This window comes from Schistocerca serialis, chromosome 9 (assembly GCF_023864345.2).
Source record: "Schistocerca serialis cubense isolate TAMUIC-IGC-003099 chromosome 9, iqSchSeri2.2, whole genome shotgun sequence".
In the NCBI taxonomy this organism is placed as follows: domain Eukaryota; kingdom Metazoa; phylum Arthropoda; class Insecta; order Orthoptera; family Acrididae; genus Schistocerca; species Schistocerca serialis.
The window spans coordinates 136606289-136625616 of record NC_064646.1 but is presented as its reverse complement, the minus strand read 5'-3'; the positions used below and the strand labels follow the sequence as shown (position 1 = coordinate 136625616).

At 37.3% G+C, this 19328-nt stretch overlaps 1 protein-coding gene across 2 annotated transcripts; it reads left to right on the top strand.

Annotated features, from left to right (window-relative positions):
• Window positions 1-1834: 1834 nt before the first annotated feature.
• Window positions 1835-12379, top strand: LOC126419324 (uncharacterized). 2 transcript variants are annotated; one of them, XM_050086506.1, is made up of 3 exons: window positions 1835-4004; window positions 7786-7915; window positions 10909-12379. In XM_050086506.1, the coding sequence occupies exons 1-3, from the start codon at window positions 2296-2298 to the stop codon at window positions 11134-11136; spliced, it is 2067 nt and encodes a 688-aa protein (XP_049942463.1). In that variant the 5' UTR covers window positions 1835-2295; the 3' UTR covers window positions 11137-12379. The 2 variants fall into 2 exon arrangements, with proteins under 2 accessions (XP_049942463.1, XP_049942461.1); XM_050086504.1 differs by having other exon boundaries at window positions 1836-4014; window positions 7787-7915.
• Window positions 12380-19328: the final 6949 nt, after the last annotated feature.

Sequence of the window (19328 nt, the reverse complement as noted above, 5' to 3'; positions counted from 1 at the left end):
AACAGCAGATTGTGCCAAAATGGTGTAGCTATGTAATGCATGCTGTACAAAAGATTACCCAGACATATAAAATCTTTTTCTAAACTACGTAATTTAAAAACTCTGGAACATCCTACCAACTACAAAACTGCTTTTATTCAATGCCTCAGCATCTCATGGATGAATACATGTACCATAATTCATATTTTTAATTGTAGAAATAAGTTGTAAATGTACTGCATATAGTCAAATTTTATAACTATTCATTATATGGATCAAATCTGTTATAAAAATTAAAATGACATATATCTGCAAGTTGTAAAACCAACAGGTGTCAAGTTTTTAGTCTTAATATCTCATGTCTGTAACTAATGTGGACAAATAAATAAATAAATTAAATGGTAGCTTTTTTTTTAAAAAAAAAAAAAAAAAAAAAAAAAAAAAAAAAAAAAAAAAAAAAGGAAAATTTGAAGAAGACAGTACAGTATTCAATATTTTGACTTTTGTTTTGCTATTGTCTACCATGTTACCAACTGGTGTGTGGAGATTAATTTCTGTGTCACTGATAATCTTTACATAGAAAATGTGCTGGGGATTTGGGAGAGGTCTTGTGACCTTATTTCGCTAGGGTAGTCAAAGTGTGTGGTGCTTTTCTGGTAATATGCAATACTAGGGATGAAAATGATTAAATTTAATTTCTTGTTGGATTAAGATAAGAGGAAAGCCATTTCAACTCACTATGATTAGATATTACAAGACAAGCCTTCCAAATGGCTTGACTGCATAGGCTCTGTTATTTCTACTACATGAGAAGAGCCTCAGATTCTATCCAGAGCATGAGGTATTATTAATTTGTGTCTGAAAGAGTAAATATGGGAATACAAATTGGTGTTAACTTTGTGTTAGCTACTGGAACTGGTTTCGTTCTTGTGGGCTTGGTAAGAAATTGGAAAGACACAAATATTTTGGGAAAATACGTGTGAATATACCTGCAGCAAAAATAAGATAGTATATTCTTACGTTTCTGATATGAAAATGTAAACTGTGGTCATCTTTAAAAAATAATTGCTAAGTTTTGAGTAAAGAAATGTTTTGTGCGTTTTCATTTAATTGCGCTATAATTCATAGAATTCGTAAATTTTCACATAGGCAAGTGTTGTTCCCTCCAAAAACGAACATCTTCAAGTCTTGCGTATCTTCCATGGGGCCTACAAAGGCTGTCACATTACGTCCTGCTTTGCATGTTTGTACAATATATAATTGCATCACAGCACATTTCTTGTCTGCATTTTTTTGTTTTTAAACTGCCTAATTTGGCAATAACTGTGGCATTCACAGCAGCAGTATTTGACAGATCTACCGTTACATACCAAACCCCCTATGTCGCCAAATGGAGTAAATAGTATTTCCGTATAACTTGTAAACGAGTCAGCAGAAACACATTCAGCAACATTTTAATGTTTATTTTTCCCTTCACAAATCCCTCACAGCCCTCCTTCAACATCCTATTGAGTCATTCAATGGGAGCATTGTGAATTCATTACCTTTTGAGGTAAATATTGAAACTGCTATCATTTTTCCATAATAATTCTTATATCCTTTCCCATCTAAGGAGTCCATGCTGTGATTTCATTAGTATACTTCTTGCCAATCCCCATTTTTTTATTTTTTCAAAGATGTGAATTAACTGTCACGTAGCGGCGAATTACAGCACCTTCACATTTTCTCCGTGATTTCATAGTCATACATTGCGACTGCAACAAGTTTCATTTGTCTCCACATACAGGGCTACCAACCAAAGGGGAAAACCTAGCAACGGGCTACCATTGGTTTCCTGGTATAACGCAATAGACTTTGCTGACGTCCAATTCATTCAGTTCTCTACCAAGATGGCGGTATTAACTTGTGTGATGTAGCAGTGTTCTAATATTTGCCACAATGGCGCAGATAAGTGCTAATAAATCGAATTCAAGTGTTATATCAAGTATCACAACGGTTGTTTTACAGAAGAATCAAACTTACAGGTGTAAATTTTGCTGTTGTAAGACGATTTGTTACGGTATCAAGCAACCTGGACGATTAAGGAAGAGGCACACATCTCGTTGGCTTGTTTGGTGTCGCAGAGTCAGTGACAGTTGTGTGCATCAGAATTTAAACTCTAATTTGAAGAGGAACAGTGACGATGACATACTTAAAAAGTGGCAATTGAGGAGTTAAAAATGTTATTTATTTTGTCATGACTGCACTTGCCCTTGTTGGTGTAAATTTTAAATAGGTTCATTTAATCAGCTATCTGGCAGTGAAGAGTCTGTAAAAATGGAGCGTGGTGGAAATTATTTTATGCCAAACAATGGACAGATTGGATTTAGCCCGTTGCATATGCTTGGGTTGTCTGCTATACACCCAAAATCAATGCAGCAAGGTTTTGTAGATGTCAGTGTTAATACTCATACAGTGGATAATAATTTCTCGCTTTTCAAATGTAAGGACCCAGGTTCTGAAGTTGTAAACATGAAGAATAACTTCATTAACCCATTTGGATGTCGTTTACCAGTAGGTAACAGCTTTTCTAAACTGATTGGTGGTTTTATAGGCAGTAAATGTTTGATAGGTTCATCTACAGGTAGGGAGAACAATTTCTGGGGAAGAGTTTTGGAGCAGTACAACAACATAATTGGGACTAACAATAACCTATATATATCAATGTCTGCAATGAATTCCAAGGAAAGTACAAAAGAATATATCAAAGCAGGAGCAGTTGATGCTGCTTTCTTGCTTTCGCAAAGCTTTCATCTGATGAATACAAATAATTTAATTTATCAAGAGCAGACAATGGATACTACAAAAAATATGTCACCTGAAGATTCCCCAACATCACCTGTAGAAATACAGATACAAGAAAAAGTAACTGCTGAGCCAAAGCAGTCTTATGCAGAAGTAACGAAATCACAAGTAGCAAGCAAGATACCAGGAACTGGAGACCTGGACAGATGCAGCACAGGTAGTAAAATATTGCGGTCTGCTCGGAGGGACCCAGTGAAACTTCGTCAGAAGAAACAGAGCTTAAGCATCTTGCCAAATAATAATTGGAGGTACAGAGATCACCATAATGATTTTGGTAAATACAGGGACAAGGCAGATTATAGCAGAGAACATCACAGAAAGCACTGCACACTCTCTCGTGACAATCAGCATAAGTCCATCACTGTAACAGACTCAACCAACGGTACAGGTACTCCCCATACACCACAAAATCAGAAAATGAATCATTTGAAAACAAGGCGTGCACAGCATACAGCAAGTAATAGGAAATTCTCAGGGAAAAGAAGACTAAATTCAGATTTATTAAGTGATATAAAAGAAGATTGCCTTGATCTTGACAGCGACTTGATGGCTTGTGAAAAGAAAGGATCATTTAACCACAAGTTGAGATGTTCTCCAAATAAAAAAATGACACCACCTACTTATCAGGGATCTCCTTCAGATCAGTGTGCAAATTGGCGTTGCCGTCCTTACAGTTTATGTGATCCTTGCAAGATGAAAGATTCTTATGGTAATGATGTCCCTGACTGCTATGGGTCACATACTCAACGAGAGACTGTTACTTTTGAAACTGAACAGAAGGAAAATGACAAAGAAAACAGTGTTCCTGAAAGACCAGTAACATCCCTCACAGAAGGGAAGTCTGATAACGCTTCAGCAAAGCCTGTTGCTTGTTCTGATTCTTCTCTTACTGAATATGAAATATTTGTATCCACAAGGTGCCCAATGCTAAGGACGAGAATTTCTTCAGAATGTTCAATCGATAGTGAGGATAGTTTCGTCATTATGTTTGATGCAGGTGGTGATGATTCATGTGAAGAGACGTCTTCTGAAACAGCTTCTGTATGCAGTGATAGTGACAGCAGTGAGAGTGAGGATGATGAAGTTTCAAGCATAAACAGTCAGTGCTTGACCTCTGAAGAACACATTGATCCTAATGACGACGATGACGATTACTGCTATGATGATGATGATGATGATGATGATGACGAGGTATGTAGGCTTTTATTTGATACTTTTGTTTTTGTAAAAGTTAAAATTTATGTACACACAGATTTTCATGTTAATGCCAATAATATGTCTCTGTGCTAGCTAGTGACACCACCAGAGCTTTTCATTCAACATGCAGTATAAATGCAAATTTGCTAAGTATATCTCTCTTGTATTACATGGATAATTTTATGAACTTTGTGACTCAGTGGTTTTATATTTTTTTAATGGTTTATTAACACTGAATAACCAGTGTTTTTTGCCAGAATCTATGCTTTTTAAGAGCTATTGCTTCTTTAATGAAGATGAATTTACAGTGCACATGTTTACTATTTCATTGTTTACTTTTCTGTTTTTATTCTGTATTAAATATGGCATTATTAATTGAGAACAAAATTGACGGATGAGCACGGTGAATGAGACTGCCTGTAGAAGTGCTTGTGTATATAATTGTTTATATTTCTTGTGCATGCCTAGTGTTCATCCCACTAGGCCTTCTCTGTTCTGCAGATCATAAATGTGAAGTTCTAGAAACAGTTAAAAAACAATAAAAAGAAATTAGTGGTTGTCGTGCTCATTTTTGTTCATTTATTTTTTCATATTGTATTGGTTATTTCTTATGGTTGTCAAGTGCTCAAAAACTCATATCTAGATGTTTTTCACTGAAATGAAATGGAAATTGACAGCCACCAAATTGGAGATGAAATGTTACTTGTATTGTAACATTTTCATTGTGATGACAATCAAGGAAACTGGCCTTGTTTGGCTAATAACTGCTTACAAAAATGATTTAGAAATTAGTTCCAGTTAGTTGAAAAACAGCTAGAATAAGTAGTGCTCAACAAGGCTGGAAAGTGCTTTTGGATCTGTGTTGTACATCATAGTTTATGGAATTGATATTTTTACTTAATAGTATTAGAATTACTGTAGCCTATAAAAAGTGCTTAGTGTTGTAAAGTGAACGGATAAGAATAAGTTAGAAAATCATTCCTTTGGTGATCTAATTTTTTCTTTTAAGGTTTTTAGTCATGGACACATTTCACAGACTGTTTTTGTACATGTGTTTATCTGAAAGAACCAGTAATAGAATAACCTTTCCATGCACTCATCATGTAAGATATATTCACATTTATCAAAACATGGATGTGTTATTCTTCTACAGGTGGTGAAGTGTGTAATACAACCATGTGTTGTTGTACAGTCAGTAGATTGCATTCATTTGATAACTAGTAGAAATTCCCAGGTGTGCTTTAAAAGCCAAAAATGTCAGTTCCAGTACCATGAAATGAAATCTAGGAAGCTGTTCTGAATGCTGTTCTTGAATAAAAATGTTCAATAATTCTTGTACACCGTTGCACTTCTTACTATGCATAATATCACTGTTTCGGTTATGTGTGTGCCCATGTTGTTTTGGTTTCTACAAATTCTAGTAGTCCGCTGAATAATATCGGTGAATATTTTCATTTTATACTGCTAATCTGTGTATGATTGATTAGTACAAAATAATGAGTATACCTTTCTGGTTAGTGTTTGCTTGTTTATATCATGGATTTTATTCTACAGGCGTGTTCATATTACATTATTGCACTTCAGTTTCATTATCTCTTGTGGAGCTGTTCCGTCCTTATTTTACCACCTCCAGCAATAAATTCCTACAGTTTTCTCCCCATCTGTCATCAAGGCTTTTGAATGGGGAAATATTTTTACAGGGTGAAGTAAAACTCTTTGATGCCAGTAAAACAGTTACACTTTGCTCGTCCCTGTAGAACCAAATGAAATTAGTATTTGACACCTTTAGATATCAACAAACTGCATTCTTTTAGCATGGAATTGTAGTGTTAATTCAGTTCTAGGAAAACAAAATTGTTATGTTACATATGGAGCTGCTAGAGAAGGCTCTTTTTAACACTAGTTGATATTAACCTTCATGTTGATTGTTTCCAAAAAGGAGAAGCACTAAAACAGAAGCACATATCAATGTAGTTCCACTTCCTGCCATTGAAATACTAAATCCTTGAGTAGGCATGCGTATATATAAAGTGAGCTAACGACCAATAACATTGCCTTTTACCATTCCATTGTTGTTTCACAATTGTAAGCCAGTACCTGTTCCTTAATTATTGCTTCAGGTAACACAATGATAAGTTGTGCTATATGTCCAAGCGATCAGCAGTAATATGAAATGAACAGCGAAAAAAATTTAAAATCTGTACAAGAAAATTAACCAGGTTCTGAGCTAACGGCATAATCACCCAATGAGGCAGTTGTCTACGAGATAATTGGCAAACGAAAAAGCGGTTGGCTTGGATCTCTTGCCACAGCACCCGTTTAATGCTTTGACTGGGTTATTATTGTGCGTTAACACTTGTGCATGGAAATGGAGTTATCTAATAAATATTTATTTTATTATTGTTTAAGTAAACAGTGATTTAGGTCATTTAATGTAAGGTTATTATATCACATTGTAATTAAACTAAGATAAACCTGTGATTTTGCTCATACATATTTGCCTTGGTAGCCTAACATAAAGACAGTTATTCTTTACATGTGTGCCAAATGCGCCGCTCACCTGCTTGTTACGAAAAATTGTGAGCTTGTTCATGGGTTAAGCAAAGATTTGTACCGCAGTGGATAGAACCAGACACTAACAATGAGATGGTTGACATTTACTATTGGGTTGTAACTATTTGTCCTGCGCATGCACACTGTGCACTTTCGTCTTAACTGTCCTCTTCTGATGGACCCCTTCTTTTGCCGTTACCACGGCATACATTATACAGATTGTGGAAAGATGTCAGACGTTTGCTACTCTTCAAGAAAGTGTATTACAAATTACTTACGGTTAAGAAATTATTGTAGTTATAACGAAAACAATCTAGATGAAAAAGTTCATTAATATCATATCAGATTTGATAATTGCTGTAAAGGCACTCTGTTATAGAGATGTTTGTTAGCAGAAAGTTCTTTAGTTAATTCTTGAAGTCCCCTATATTTACTATACTATATTTAATATGCTTTAGCAAGTCACTGAAAACATACTCATAGACTCCTTGCTGACCTAATATCAAAACCCCGAAATTTGTAGAAATTATTTTTCAGTTATAGTGCTATAAGCACACTTTGCACTTTGTGCTATATTTTCAAAAATATTTAAAAGCATGACTAAAAAGTGTACTGGAAAGATATTAAAGGTGTAAAATCATTAGCTCAGGATATTCACCAGTCATTTGACACCCATTGTTGGATGAAGATGTGCTCTGAACTTTCCCGTGCATTACAAATTCTTATAGCTTTGAATTGTTTGCTAATGTCATTCTGTGTGGTTTTCATTTGTCTTTCTCATCTCTTGGAATCCAACAAATTTTCTTGATGCTTCTACCATCCATTTGCCTGGATACTTTCCATTTAGTTTTCATTTTATTCACAATTTCGTATCACTTCGTGTTCTCCAGTTCATTAGCATGGCCTAATTACACTCTTAGTAAATTCTGTCTTGCCCACTCTCCACTGCTTGCTGAACAACCCTCAGTTTGGTAATGTTTTGTGCATTACCAGTTTTTTCCTTCCTGAAATCTGTACTAACTGGCCAGTTTCAAAATAAATATTGACCTATTTAAAGTGACATTCTATGACTACCACCAAACAATCCATATAAAATTCAGCTTTATCCTGAAATCTTGAGTGTCTGCAATAAATGAGGCTGTAGCTCTTAAGTGAGTTAAAATGTGCAGAAACAACTGATTCACTTTTCTTGTTTGTTTTCTGTTTCATATAGATTGATTTTAATGATGATGCAGAAATTGAAGGTCTAATTTGTGTATCAAAAACTGAACTGAAAGAGGCAAATGAACGGTGGAAGAGCGCATATGAAGATATACCATCTGCAGAAAAGGAATCTGAAAAGGTATTTCTGGTTTCCATATACATGGATATGTATTTATTTTTTCACTGGCTGTTATTAAAACTAATTTATAGTTTTTAAATGAACACTTTGCCATTTGACTGTATTGTTGTTTGTGTAATTATGACCCAAGTTTCAGCCATTTGTGTCATTTTCAAGTGATTGTGTTTGTCATTAACATATATTGCAGGACACAAACCCAATCACTTGAAAATCGCATAAAGGCCAAAACCTAGGTCATAATGAAACAAACAACAGTCAAATGGTGTGTGTTCATTTAAAAATTATTGTATGGCTGTTTCTCAGCAACACCAAAAACTGTTTACTAATTGATATATATATATTTGGTAGTAATTATAGATTTAACATTAGGTTGTGTATTTAGGTAGCATGTGCAGAGACCATTTGTCAGTCAGTAGTTGAGATATTTGAGAGATGGTAGGCTAGAGTTTCTTGCAAAGCATTATATTAAATTTGTTAAAACAGATGTGGGATGTTTTTATTGTAGTGGCCTTGTGGGCTGTGAGCACTATTGAGGGGTGGAAGGGTCGTTTTTTCCGTTACCAAGATGGTGTTTAGCTGCGCATTGTGACTCCACTGGGTTGCCGAGGGCTGCAGCAGACTGTCAGAGGTGTAAGGTGCTTGCAACAAGACAGATGGTGTGCTTGTAAATTCTGCTGAGAACAGCTACGGGTAGGAATGCTTATCATGTGACACAGCTGGGTGTCAGCCCACAGCATCCATATTACATGGTGTGGCCAGGTGTCAATCTTGCAGCCTTCAGTGGAGAAGTGTTGATGTGTAAATGGCAGTAGCTGCTATGCTCAGCAAAGCCTGAGTGCATAGTGACCTTGTATAGCAAATATTCGGCAACAATGCTGTGTCAAATTCTGGTGTGGCCAACTGGTGCTTTGTATGGGTAACGAGGCAGCCGAGAACTGCCCATCCGAGGGGGGTGACTAGGTGGTTCTCATTTGGACCTTTAGCCCGTCTGTTAGTGGCTGGACACCCCTGTGAGGTTGTTCCATCGGGATGATTGTAGATCGATGTTGACCCCTTGGTGGAGGCCAACACAATGGCTGTTAATGATGCAGTGATTTGCTGCTTCAGTGGGTTATGGGCCTGACGACTTTCCTGGCTGGACAGCATACATTTATCTACATCAAAACTAGTTTGTTGGGGTTTTGGGCTGTTGAAGTTATGTTTGCTGCATTGTTTGGGCACTGACCAGTGGGTGGACATTAATGCACGTTGAACGCAGTGGCACTATGCTGGGTCAGCATGCTGCTGCAAGTGATCCGCTTTATGGCAGCAAGCCCAGCTGCTTAGACTCAAGTACCTCTTGCATTAGTTGATGCAGAGAATAATGTCTTTCATATGTATGAAGTTACACAGGAGCATGTATCTACGAAAAGATTGAAAGATGCTTTAATGGTGTGCTGTGAATTAATATAGTTAATAATGTGACAATTTTTTGTCTTACTGGGCTCTGCATCCACTGATATTTGATCTTGGTTTTGTCTTGTGATGTAATTGTATTGTGGCATGTGACTTTGTACATGTGCAAACAGAAAGAAATCAGAACACTGTCAATAGTTTGGTCAAGAGGAATGTTTAGTATGAGTTGCAGTTTTGGCCAGTGCCGTAATGTTAATGACTCCCTGAGAAAAACCGGAAAAGGAATTTTAGAAAATACCAACAGGAAACAAATGAGAAAACCAGAAAACAAGTAAAACATTGAATATAAAAAAGGGAGTAATTAAGAGTTACCATATTATAAAAGTGCAACAAAATGGAGACGTAATGATAAATTTGAAAGAAAAGTGGGAGACAAGGAACATAGCGATAAAGTGATGGAAAAAAAGAAGTGGTAAACTTTTTTCTTTGCTCATGCTCATCCGAGTCTCTGCATGTTCTCTGTATTGACTACTATGTTTGTCTCACTTGTAACTTACATCAAAAGAACATTCTTAGCCTTTGGAGTTAGTAGTTTCCAACGGCTTCCATGGGCAAAAAGTTTGATTTTCAATATTTCCTGTAATTGTTGACTAAATTTTAACATTTGAAATGCTCTCATAATGTAGTCATTAAGAGATCTTATCCCACTTCAACGATTTAACACAGTAAGACAGGTATCACAGCTATGAACTATGTATATGTCTTGAGGTGGTATAGCTTATGACATGCAAATTATGCGGACTGTATTCATCCTGTCTTTGAGAATGAGAGTACTTAGAAACTTTGAACAAACTTTATACATAATTTCAAACCTTTACAAAACTTTTTGCCGCTGATGCCAACCACAAAACAATATGGAAGGGAGGAAGTTTATTGCTTATTACATATCACTATTCATGTAGCACAACTTCAACATCAAGCATGACATTTTAATTCATTACTTCTTTACAACTAACTCTATTTGCCACACATTTTGCAGACAGTATACACATACACTATTGAATATACTCGCAAAATTATATCATTGTATGACTCGTAGTTCAGGAGATATGATGCCATAAACATTGAGATGCATGAAAAACTAGGTTTTGCTTAAAACATAGCACAAATTTACTAGACTATTATCCAGTGTTTCATAATGAGAGTGCTTGGCAACTTCCAACAAACTTTAAACATAATTTCAAACCTTTTTTAAACTTTTGGGTTATTTGCTTAATGCCAAATATTTAACATGTTAACTCATTTGTAAAGTAATCAGAAGTTTGACGCTGTTTTATACATTGTAGTTTGATTCTTTGGGGTTTTATGTCTGTCTATACTTGTGAACTCCACTTGATATTTATTAGTGATTTTCTGTCTTAAACTTTGAAGAGTCCAATTTTGTTTCATTTTCAGAATGGAGGAACTTATTTTTCTGAAAACACCTTTTTTTTCCTCCTATGGTTTTTTGAAAGTTGAATAGTTGACTGTTCTCTCTCTGCAGTGAGTTTTGTGTTTGTATTACTCTTTATTGTATGGATTATTTTATTTTTGTACAGGTCCAATTTGCAAAAACACCAGAATTGAAGACAGTTCACAAAATAATTGCATGGGATTTTGCCTACCGTGCAGCACGCGTTGGACCATGGGAACTAATAGCGCGTGACCGTATTCGTTTCCATAGACGGATTGAACACATGAGCAGAATTCTGAGCCCTGTACTGCAAAATCAGCACAGAAGGAACATATGGGAGAAGTTTCATAAAGACACATTAGATGTCCCGTGAAGCATTCACACAGCTGTTTTGTGTTTTAATGAGGAGACACTCACATTAACGGATTTGACTTTTATACCAGAAAGCATACTCATGCCCTTGAAACTGTAACTGTTGAATCTGTTGTGTAATGACATGAAGCCAATGGCTGTAGCTTATTGTGACCAAAAAGCAAGAAATTGGGTTACATAAATACAAGTTATTATATTTAGCATTTTTTTTGTTTTCTTATTTAGAGTGAACACCAAGGTGGGCAAATGCAAGTGCATATAATACTTTTTTGTTCTGAGAGATGTGTTGGGTTCCGTAACACCTATTTACATTAAATACTTTAATCTCTTACATTTATTGCTGTTCTCTATTGATGTAACCCAAATTTAAATTATCGTAGGCAGACTTGTGGACGGTGTAAGAAGTGATAATATGATATAAGTGTAAGTTAATATTATGAATAAGAATACATTATCTGAGACTGTTTCCCCAAAAAATTTAAAACACACACACACACACACACACACACACACATTCTCTCTGGCATTCTGGGTAAGAAATGGAAAAAGGTTTTCATGCATATAGACAGACAAACAAACATGTTTCCAAAAGTTTGCTGTTTGTTCTTTTGCTTCTTTTTTGTTTTCTTTGTCAGAGGAGCACATGATTAATGCATAAAGACAGCAGGCAATTTCTGTAAAACTGTTAAATAATATTTTAGTAAAGATTTGCCATTTCTCACCCTTTGATTGTGCTACTTGCTTTGTGAAGTTTGTGTCTTGAGAAATTTGCTACTGTACAAAGCTATTTGCTTGTTTGTGTGTATCACCTGTAGCTTTAGTATTGAGACCAAAATGATTATGAAAATTGTAAGCATGACTGAAATGATAGGGAAATTGAATGCACAAGTGGTGGTATTGTGTTCAGTTTCTTTTGTAGTGTTGGGGGAGGAGGGTGTAGAGGCAGTCAGAGGGGGTGGTTTACTTTATTAAACAAGGAACCACAAGACTTTTTATGTGGACAGTGGTGATAGGTTTAACTACACAAAAAATGTTGGGGTATTTGTATCTGTGTATATTTGATCATACAAATACTTTGAGAGCTGAATATTACTGCTAGTCATTTAAGTTCTTAGAAGAATGTGAGAAGCATCCATTTTTAGCCAAGTAAATGTAATTTAAATCATTCTGTAGTTACTAAATGGTGCTGTTACATGTTTTATTTTCTGAAAGAAATATTAAAGATGGAACTATTTAAAACAAAATTGAAACAAGCTTTAAATTCCACTGAAATTTAATGTTGAAAACCTCATTTGTAATCGTTTGTTGAGGCCTTTCTGAGTGCATAATTCTGCAGTGAATATAATATGGCAGCTAATTTTAAGTCTACCTTAATCCTAATTAGACTGGTGGCAGTGCTGTGTATACTTTACCTAATTCTGAAATCACTGTTGGAGTGTCTACAGTGTTACATGTGTGTGCACAAGTGGGCTGTGCACTGAAGCTTACACTAAGGACTGATACAGCATTGGTTACAGTTAACTGTGTGCTGTCAATTATTTGATTCTGCTGCTTGCCAGTGTGTTCTATTCTACAGTGAGAAGCAATATAGATACAAGAAATTTTCTGTGTTGTCCATTGGATGGTTAGAGTTTCTGCTTCAAACAGATTAATTTCAAGGACAGATTTTTGTCAGAGTAGCTGCAGTACAATTTGTTTCACCAAAAACATGATATGTAGTGATTTTGTTGTCAAATATTGTTCACAGTAAAATGATTTATTTTGCACACACGAATACTTTAGTTGCACATTGATACTCTTGGTCCAACCGTTTCGCTTACACATAATTGACTATTTCAACTGCCCAATAGTAGTTAATCATCCACATATATTTTACAGTGATATTGGGTAGAAATTATTTATGTAGAAATCTTTAAAGGGAAAAGCAAAGGAAAGAATAAGTAGGTGAATGAAAAGGCTGGGGTGACTTACAAAGTGTTGATCATAAGATGGATAATTCAGGTAGCTAATGAAAAGTTGCTGAACCAGATCACAAAGAAAATAAATGTATGGCACAACTTGACTGAAAGATGTGATGGTCAGTTAATAAGACACAACCCGAGGCATCAAGGAATAATCAGTTTGGTAATGGACGGAAACGTGGGTTAAAAATTGAAGAGAAAGAACAAGATTTGGCTATGGCAACTAAATTCAAGTAGATGTAGGTATGCAGAGATGAAGAGGGCTGCACAGAATAGACTGGCAAGGAGAGTTGCATCAAACCAGGCTTGGACTGAAGACAAACCACCACCACCACCACTGAAAGCTGGAAGATCAAAATTATGTAGCTGAGTAGAGTATCCTAAACTGAATACTTTGCAATGTGTATAGCTACTTAGATGTCAGTAAGAATGAAAGGATGGAATGTCTGTTGTTACACAAAATATCCTGTTATAGGGCACATGCCGTAGGTTTCAGTGTAGTATCTGCTGACCACATTGGGAAGGTGAATTTTCCCACCAATACTAGTAGCCCTATCTCACAACTTTGCAGTTGTAAACATCCTCTTGAATCTACTCCATGCCACTTGTGTGACATCTAATTACACTAATAACTCCTTGTTTTATAACAGCCTATCCTCTTCATTTGGTATAGTTTTGTGTGCTGTAGAATTTCTTGTATTTTGTATGATGAGTTGCTTATATAGTTCTACTCGTTTTCTGCTTGCCTTTGGGGTACTCTGTATATTATGTGTGTGCATTCTGATCAGTTTCGGCTTTGTTTTCAGCTAACTTTGACCTCTGCTACTTCTAAATTTACGTATTTTTTTATCCTGATTTTTTCCAGCCTTTGACTGTGATAACCTTTTGTATTCCACAGTTTCTCTGTTGGCTCTTACAGACTTAATGATCTTTGAAGCGATGTCTGAATGGTCATGCTTTTTTCCAACTGGTTCTTTTTTCTCCTACAAAAGGTCCTTTGCTTTGCATCTGTGTTTACTGCCAAATGGTAGTTTGTGGAATTTGGTTAGTTATTTTTATTTATGATATTTTATTCATGGTGTATACAAGTAAGCAGCTGTGTCACACTCCTTCAGTGTTAGATGATATGTGGGGAATGTTATCTCCTTTAACAGTGTCGTATTATCTCTCTCCATCAGATCTGCAACACATCCAAGCCTATTGGAATATCTTGTTGGAATGTGTTTCTTATTGAAAAATGAAAATAAGGAAATATTGATATGTTCCCACATCTTCCTCTTGTCAAGAGCTTATAGAAGGAATTATTATAAACGGAGATAAGCCACCAGACTTTAGATTGAATTTGCTTTAGGAACATTTATTTGTCATAGAGTTGTATGTTACTTGACAGATGATATTTTGCAAATACATCATATAGCTTACTTTGGACATTTAATGCTCTAGTGGTCTCAGAATACGTTACAGCATATTCATCTGATCTGTTGAGTGGTGTGTGCTTTTTTTAAATGTCAGGATCACAGCCAGTGACACATTTGCTTTTATTATTCTCTTAATTGCCTTATCTGGAGGAGTGCCTTGGGGAAAGAAAGATTCATGGAATCAAAGTTGTATGGTAGATTTCATATACTGAAGAAAAGAATGTCCATTAGACAACGCTGTATATCCACGATTGTGGTATAACTTGGTTCAGTTCTTTAAGAAACAACTGAAAGATTACAGCTCAGCAGATGTGACTAGTAGTGGTAGTATAAGTGCAATTGCAAAAGTACAGGGTTATTACAAATGATTGAAGCGATTTCACAGCTCTACAATAATTTTATTATTTGAGATATTTTCACAATGCTTTGCACACACATACAAAAACTCAAAAAGTTTTTTTAGGCATTCACAAATGCTCGATATGTGCCCCTTTAGTGATTCGGCAGACATCAAGCCGATAATCAAGTTCCTCCCACACTCGGTGCGGCGCAGCATGTCCCCATCAATGAGTTTGAAAGCATCGTTAATGCGAGCTCGCAGTTCTGGCACGTTTCTTGGTAGAGGAGGTTTAACCACTGAATCTTTCACATAACCCCACAGAAAGAAATCGCATGGGGTTAAGTCGGGAGAGCGTGGAGGCCATGACACGAATTGTTGGTCATGATCTCCACCATGATCGATCCATCGGTTTTCCAATCTCCTGTTTAAGAAATGCTTCTGCTTTAGCCTTTTCCGTAAGATTTTCCAAACCGTCGGCTGTGGTACGTTTAGCTCCCTGCTTGCTTTATTCGTCGACTTCCGCGGCTACGCGTGAAACTTGCCCGCACGCGTTCAACCGTTTCTTCGCTCACTGCAGGCCGACCCGTTGATTTCCCCTTACAGAGGCATCCAGAAGCTTTAAACTGCGCATACCAACGCCGAATGGAGTTAGCAGTTGGTGGATCTTTGTTGAACTTCATCCTGAAGTGTCGTTGCACTGTTATGACTGACTGATGTGAGTGCATTTCAAGCACGACATACGCTTTCTCGGCTCCTGTCGCCATTTTGTCTCACTGCTCTCTCGAGCGCTCTGGCGGCAGAAACCTGAAGTGCGGCTTCAGCCGAACAAAACTTTGAGTTTTTCTACGTATCTGTAGTGTGTCGTGACCATATGTCAATGAATGGAGCTACAGTGAATTTATGAAATCGCTTCAATCATTTGTAATAGCCCTGTATACTTGCTGTGAAGGTTTCCAAGTTCTCAAGGAAGCTAGTGGACATAGATAGCTGAATCTTCTCCATAAGCAGATAAAAGTAACTAAATCAATTTCCTGACTTATATTTCATTTGGAAGTGCTATGGTTGGGATGTGATTAATGAAACAATAGAATTTGGCTCAGCCTCAGAACAAGCAAAAAAATTGCATTTAATTCAACACATTTTGAAAGAAAGTAACCCTTAATATTATGTATAAACATATGAGAAGATTCCCAGTATTAAAATTGTTTGCAAAACTGTTAAAACATAGACTATTTACTATTCCTCACTGTAAAACAGGTCCTCTTATTTTACCATTGTCTCTGTGGAAACAGCACATCTGTTATTTTGTATGGCATCCTCTATCAGCTGGCATGTACACACAGCTTCTGTGGATTCTGCAGTGTGTTTTTGTACATACTATAAGTATGGAAGCATTAGGAATGAGACAATGTCAATATATATTAATAGTAACAAGAAGATGTTACTTAAAAAATTACATAACTTGCAGTTTTCCATTAGAACTACTGCTGCTCATGTACCCATCAGGAAAACTTTAGGGAGAGGTTGTAAGTATCCAGTTATAGTTGCAGTTGCGATTAGATGTTCAGCATACACTATTCCACCACCATAGAGTGATTGTGGAAGCAGGCAAAGGAAACTTAAATCTCAACTGCAATAAGGTCTCTTAAAGTATCTTGCACCACATCACAGGGAAAGATTGCCCATTTTAGTCTCACGGAAACATCAAGGAATACAACTAAACTATTCACTCATAGTGAATAGCTTGCCCTTGTTGTGTGTACTCAGACCCATATATTTTTTTCTGAATTGTTGTGTGCCAATTTCACTTCCTTCTCATTTGGTGTTTTTCTTTTCCTTCAGTAGTGTCATCTGTTTTACTGTGTCATTTTTTTCTTTATTCAGACCACTTTAATATCTGTTCTTGTTCTATTTCTATGTAGTCATTCGTCTAATTTTAATACTTCACAATTTAAATATGTTTTGTCTGCTGCTTCCTCGTCCTCTCCTCGTATAATGTGTATCTGTAATTTTTTAACTTACTTAACATGTAGGTAGTTACTGATCGACACACTTCACTTTAAGATGATAACGTTTTATTGATCAACACTACAATGAGATACAAAACTGATGTCACATGTATTATTGCAGTCTCTCTTGTTATTGCCATGTATTGTGCATTTGGTAACCGCACACATACCAATGTTCACACTGCGATAGGTAGAGGTGTATTGACTGCTGGAGAGTGCTATCTTCCCAGTGTTAGTCATTCGTGACATTGCGGACAGATAGGCATGGAGTGACCTGTAAGCTGATGTCGCTACACCACACCCCCTCCCAAGAAAAGGAAAAAAAAAAAAAAAAAAAAAAAAAAAATATTTTTACTGATCTGAACTATGAATTCTGCTGGGTTGAAATGGAACTGAACTTTCCTTCCGTAACACGATTCTGTTGGGACAGGATGGTGTGTCAGCTTGTGTTGCTGCATCATAGCGGTTGTTCTGCATCCTATGGTGTCCTGTATTTCAGTGGCTTGCAAGTGGAGCTCATACGTGACGTGTTACTTCGCACTTTTGGCAGGCAATGCAGGTCAGAATCTATGTACGGCAGACCCACATTCCTAGATGGCTGAACCTGTATAGAGAATTGAAAACCCATTGTCATAGAAGAGTGGGTACATACAGCAGCTGTAGGCCTGCTTGGCTCATCACAGTATATCAGTCCCTCAGTATCTGGCAATGGCATGTGACACAAGTGCAGAGCTGTCTTGCTTTCAACAGGTCTTTCAACTCCTCATCGCCGTTTCCTGCTGCTGCCAGTCTGATCAAATTCACAGGTGAAATACTTTCCGCTTTAGACATGGTGTCAACAGTGACATACTGCAAACCACTTATATGCAGAATTTGTGTTGTAAATTATTTTATAGCTGCAAAAACGTGGAAATCTGTGTCTGATGGCCTGGATATGTAGCTAAGTTGTGCCCTTCCACCATGAATCTGGAGGATCTAACTGCTTCATAGGCTGCTAACAGCTCTGAGTAAAATGGTGGCCAAGAGCACTGCTTCTTGTAATCCTGGAGGAGAAACCCAAAGGCTACCATTGCCTGTTTACATTCTGTTGTAGAGCAGCACCAATAGGGTAGGATGAGGCATCTGAGACGACTGCTAAAGGGGCATCGGGGATTGTATGCGTAAGGATAGCTTGCTTGTGGCTCATCTGGCAGGCTTCAAATACCGCATGCATTTAGTCAGTCCAAGTGACAAGTGTGGAACCACACACTTGGGGGGCAGTGAGGATGACATGGAGTGGCACCTGGGCTTCAGCAGCTCGGTGTGAAACATTTTGGTAAAAGGTGATTATCACCTGCAACGCACTTTGTGCATTGTTTTTGGGGCTGGGTAAGCAGTAGCAGAAACTCGAAATCCAAGGAACATCACTTCCTGAATACTGATTTAGCTGGATTTGTGGAGATTTTTCAGTCCTCAAACGTATGGGGAAAAATGCATACATGTTTTTCACATTGTCCCGAGGGTGATGATGCCACTGAAACATCATCAATGTATGCAAAACAGAAGTCCAAGCCCTGCAAAACTTCGATAGTGCTGAAAAGTCTGTGCTGCAGTCTGCAAGCTGTAGGACATGTATGGGTATTCAAATAGTCCAAAGGACATAGTTATTGCAGTTTCATGAGTGTCTGCTGTTACCATGGATATTTGGTGGTAGGCTTTCAGCAAGTCCAATGTCGAGGAAATGGTGCATCCCGTCAGTTGGCAAGCCAGATCTCTCATGTAACACACAGGTTACTGGTCAACTATTGTCTGGGCACTGAGTCCTCTATAGTCATCCCAGGGGTGCTAGATGTCTAGTTTCTTTGGTACCTGATGAAGGGAAGAGGCCTAGTTGCTTCCTGGCAACCACGCAGTGCCTGCGCAGACCATTACATCGAATTCTGCTTTTGCGATATGCAGTTTATCAGGGGCCAGCCATCTGGGCCTTTAGAAAATGGGAGGACTGGTTGTGGTCCTGACGTGATGCTCTGTTGAGTGGTGAGAGGATGATGGCACTCAGGTGGATGGTGTGACTGGGGAGAACTCATTCAGCAGTTGTGCCAGTGGCGACCATGCCAAGAGGAAGTGTACTGACAGGTTACTGCACTATGTGGGCTGGCATGCATTGTTCAGTAACATAACCCAATCCAAAATGGAAGCTTTTCTTACATCCAGAAAGAGATCATAGGACGGGAAATACAGCCGATTATAGCACTAGTTATGTCTGCGATTATAAAACATCACTCAAATGATCTTCATAAACCAATATGTACCTATGAGTGAACCAGTTGCAGCTGCTTTGGAAACACAAACCTCTGAGCAGGTATCCACAAGAAAATGTGGCTGCTGGCCCTCTCCATTTCAACTAAATGTCATAATATTTGCCTGGGCTGGCGCTGCCGGCAGACTTGCTTGTTGGGCATTGTAGGCTGCTGTTCCCGTTTCTG

Coding starts and splice junctions, on each gene's coding strand:
- LOC126419324 (XM_050086504.1), top strand. CDS start 2,296: ATGGAGCGTGGTGGAAATTATTTTATGCCAAACAATGGACAGATTGGA. Junction 4,015..7,786: donor ATGATGATGATGATGACGAG/GTATGTAGGCTT, acceptor TGTTTCATATAG/ATTGATTTTAATGATGATGC. Junction 7,916..10,908: donor CAGAAAAGGAATCTGAAAAG/GTATTTCTGGTT, acceptor ATTTTTGTACAG/GTCCAATTTGCAAAAACACC.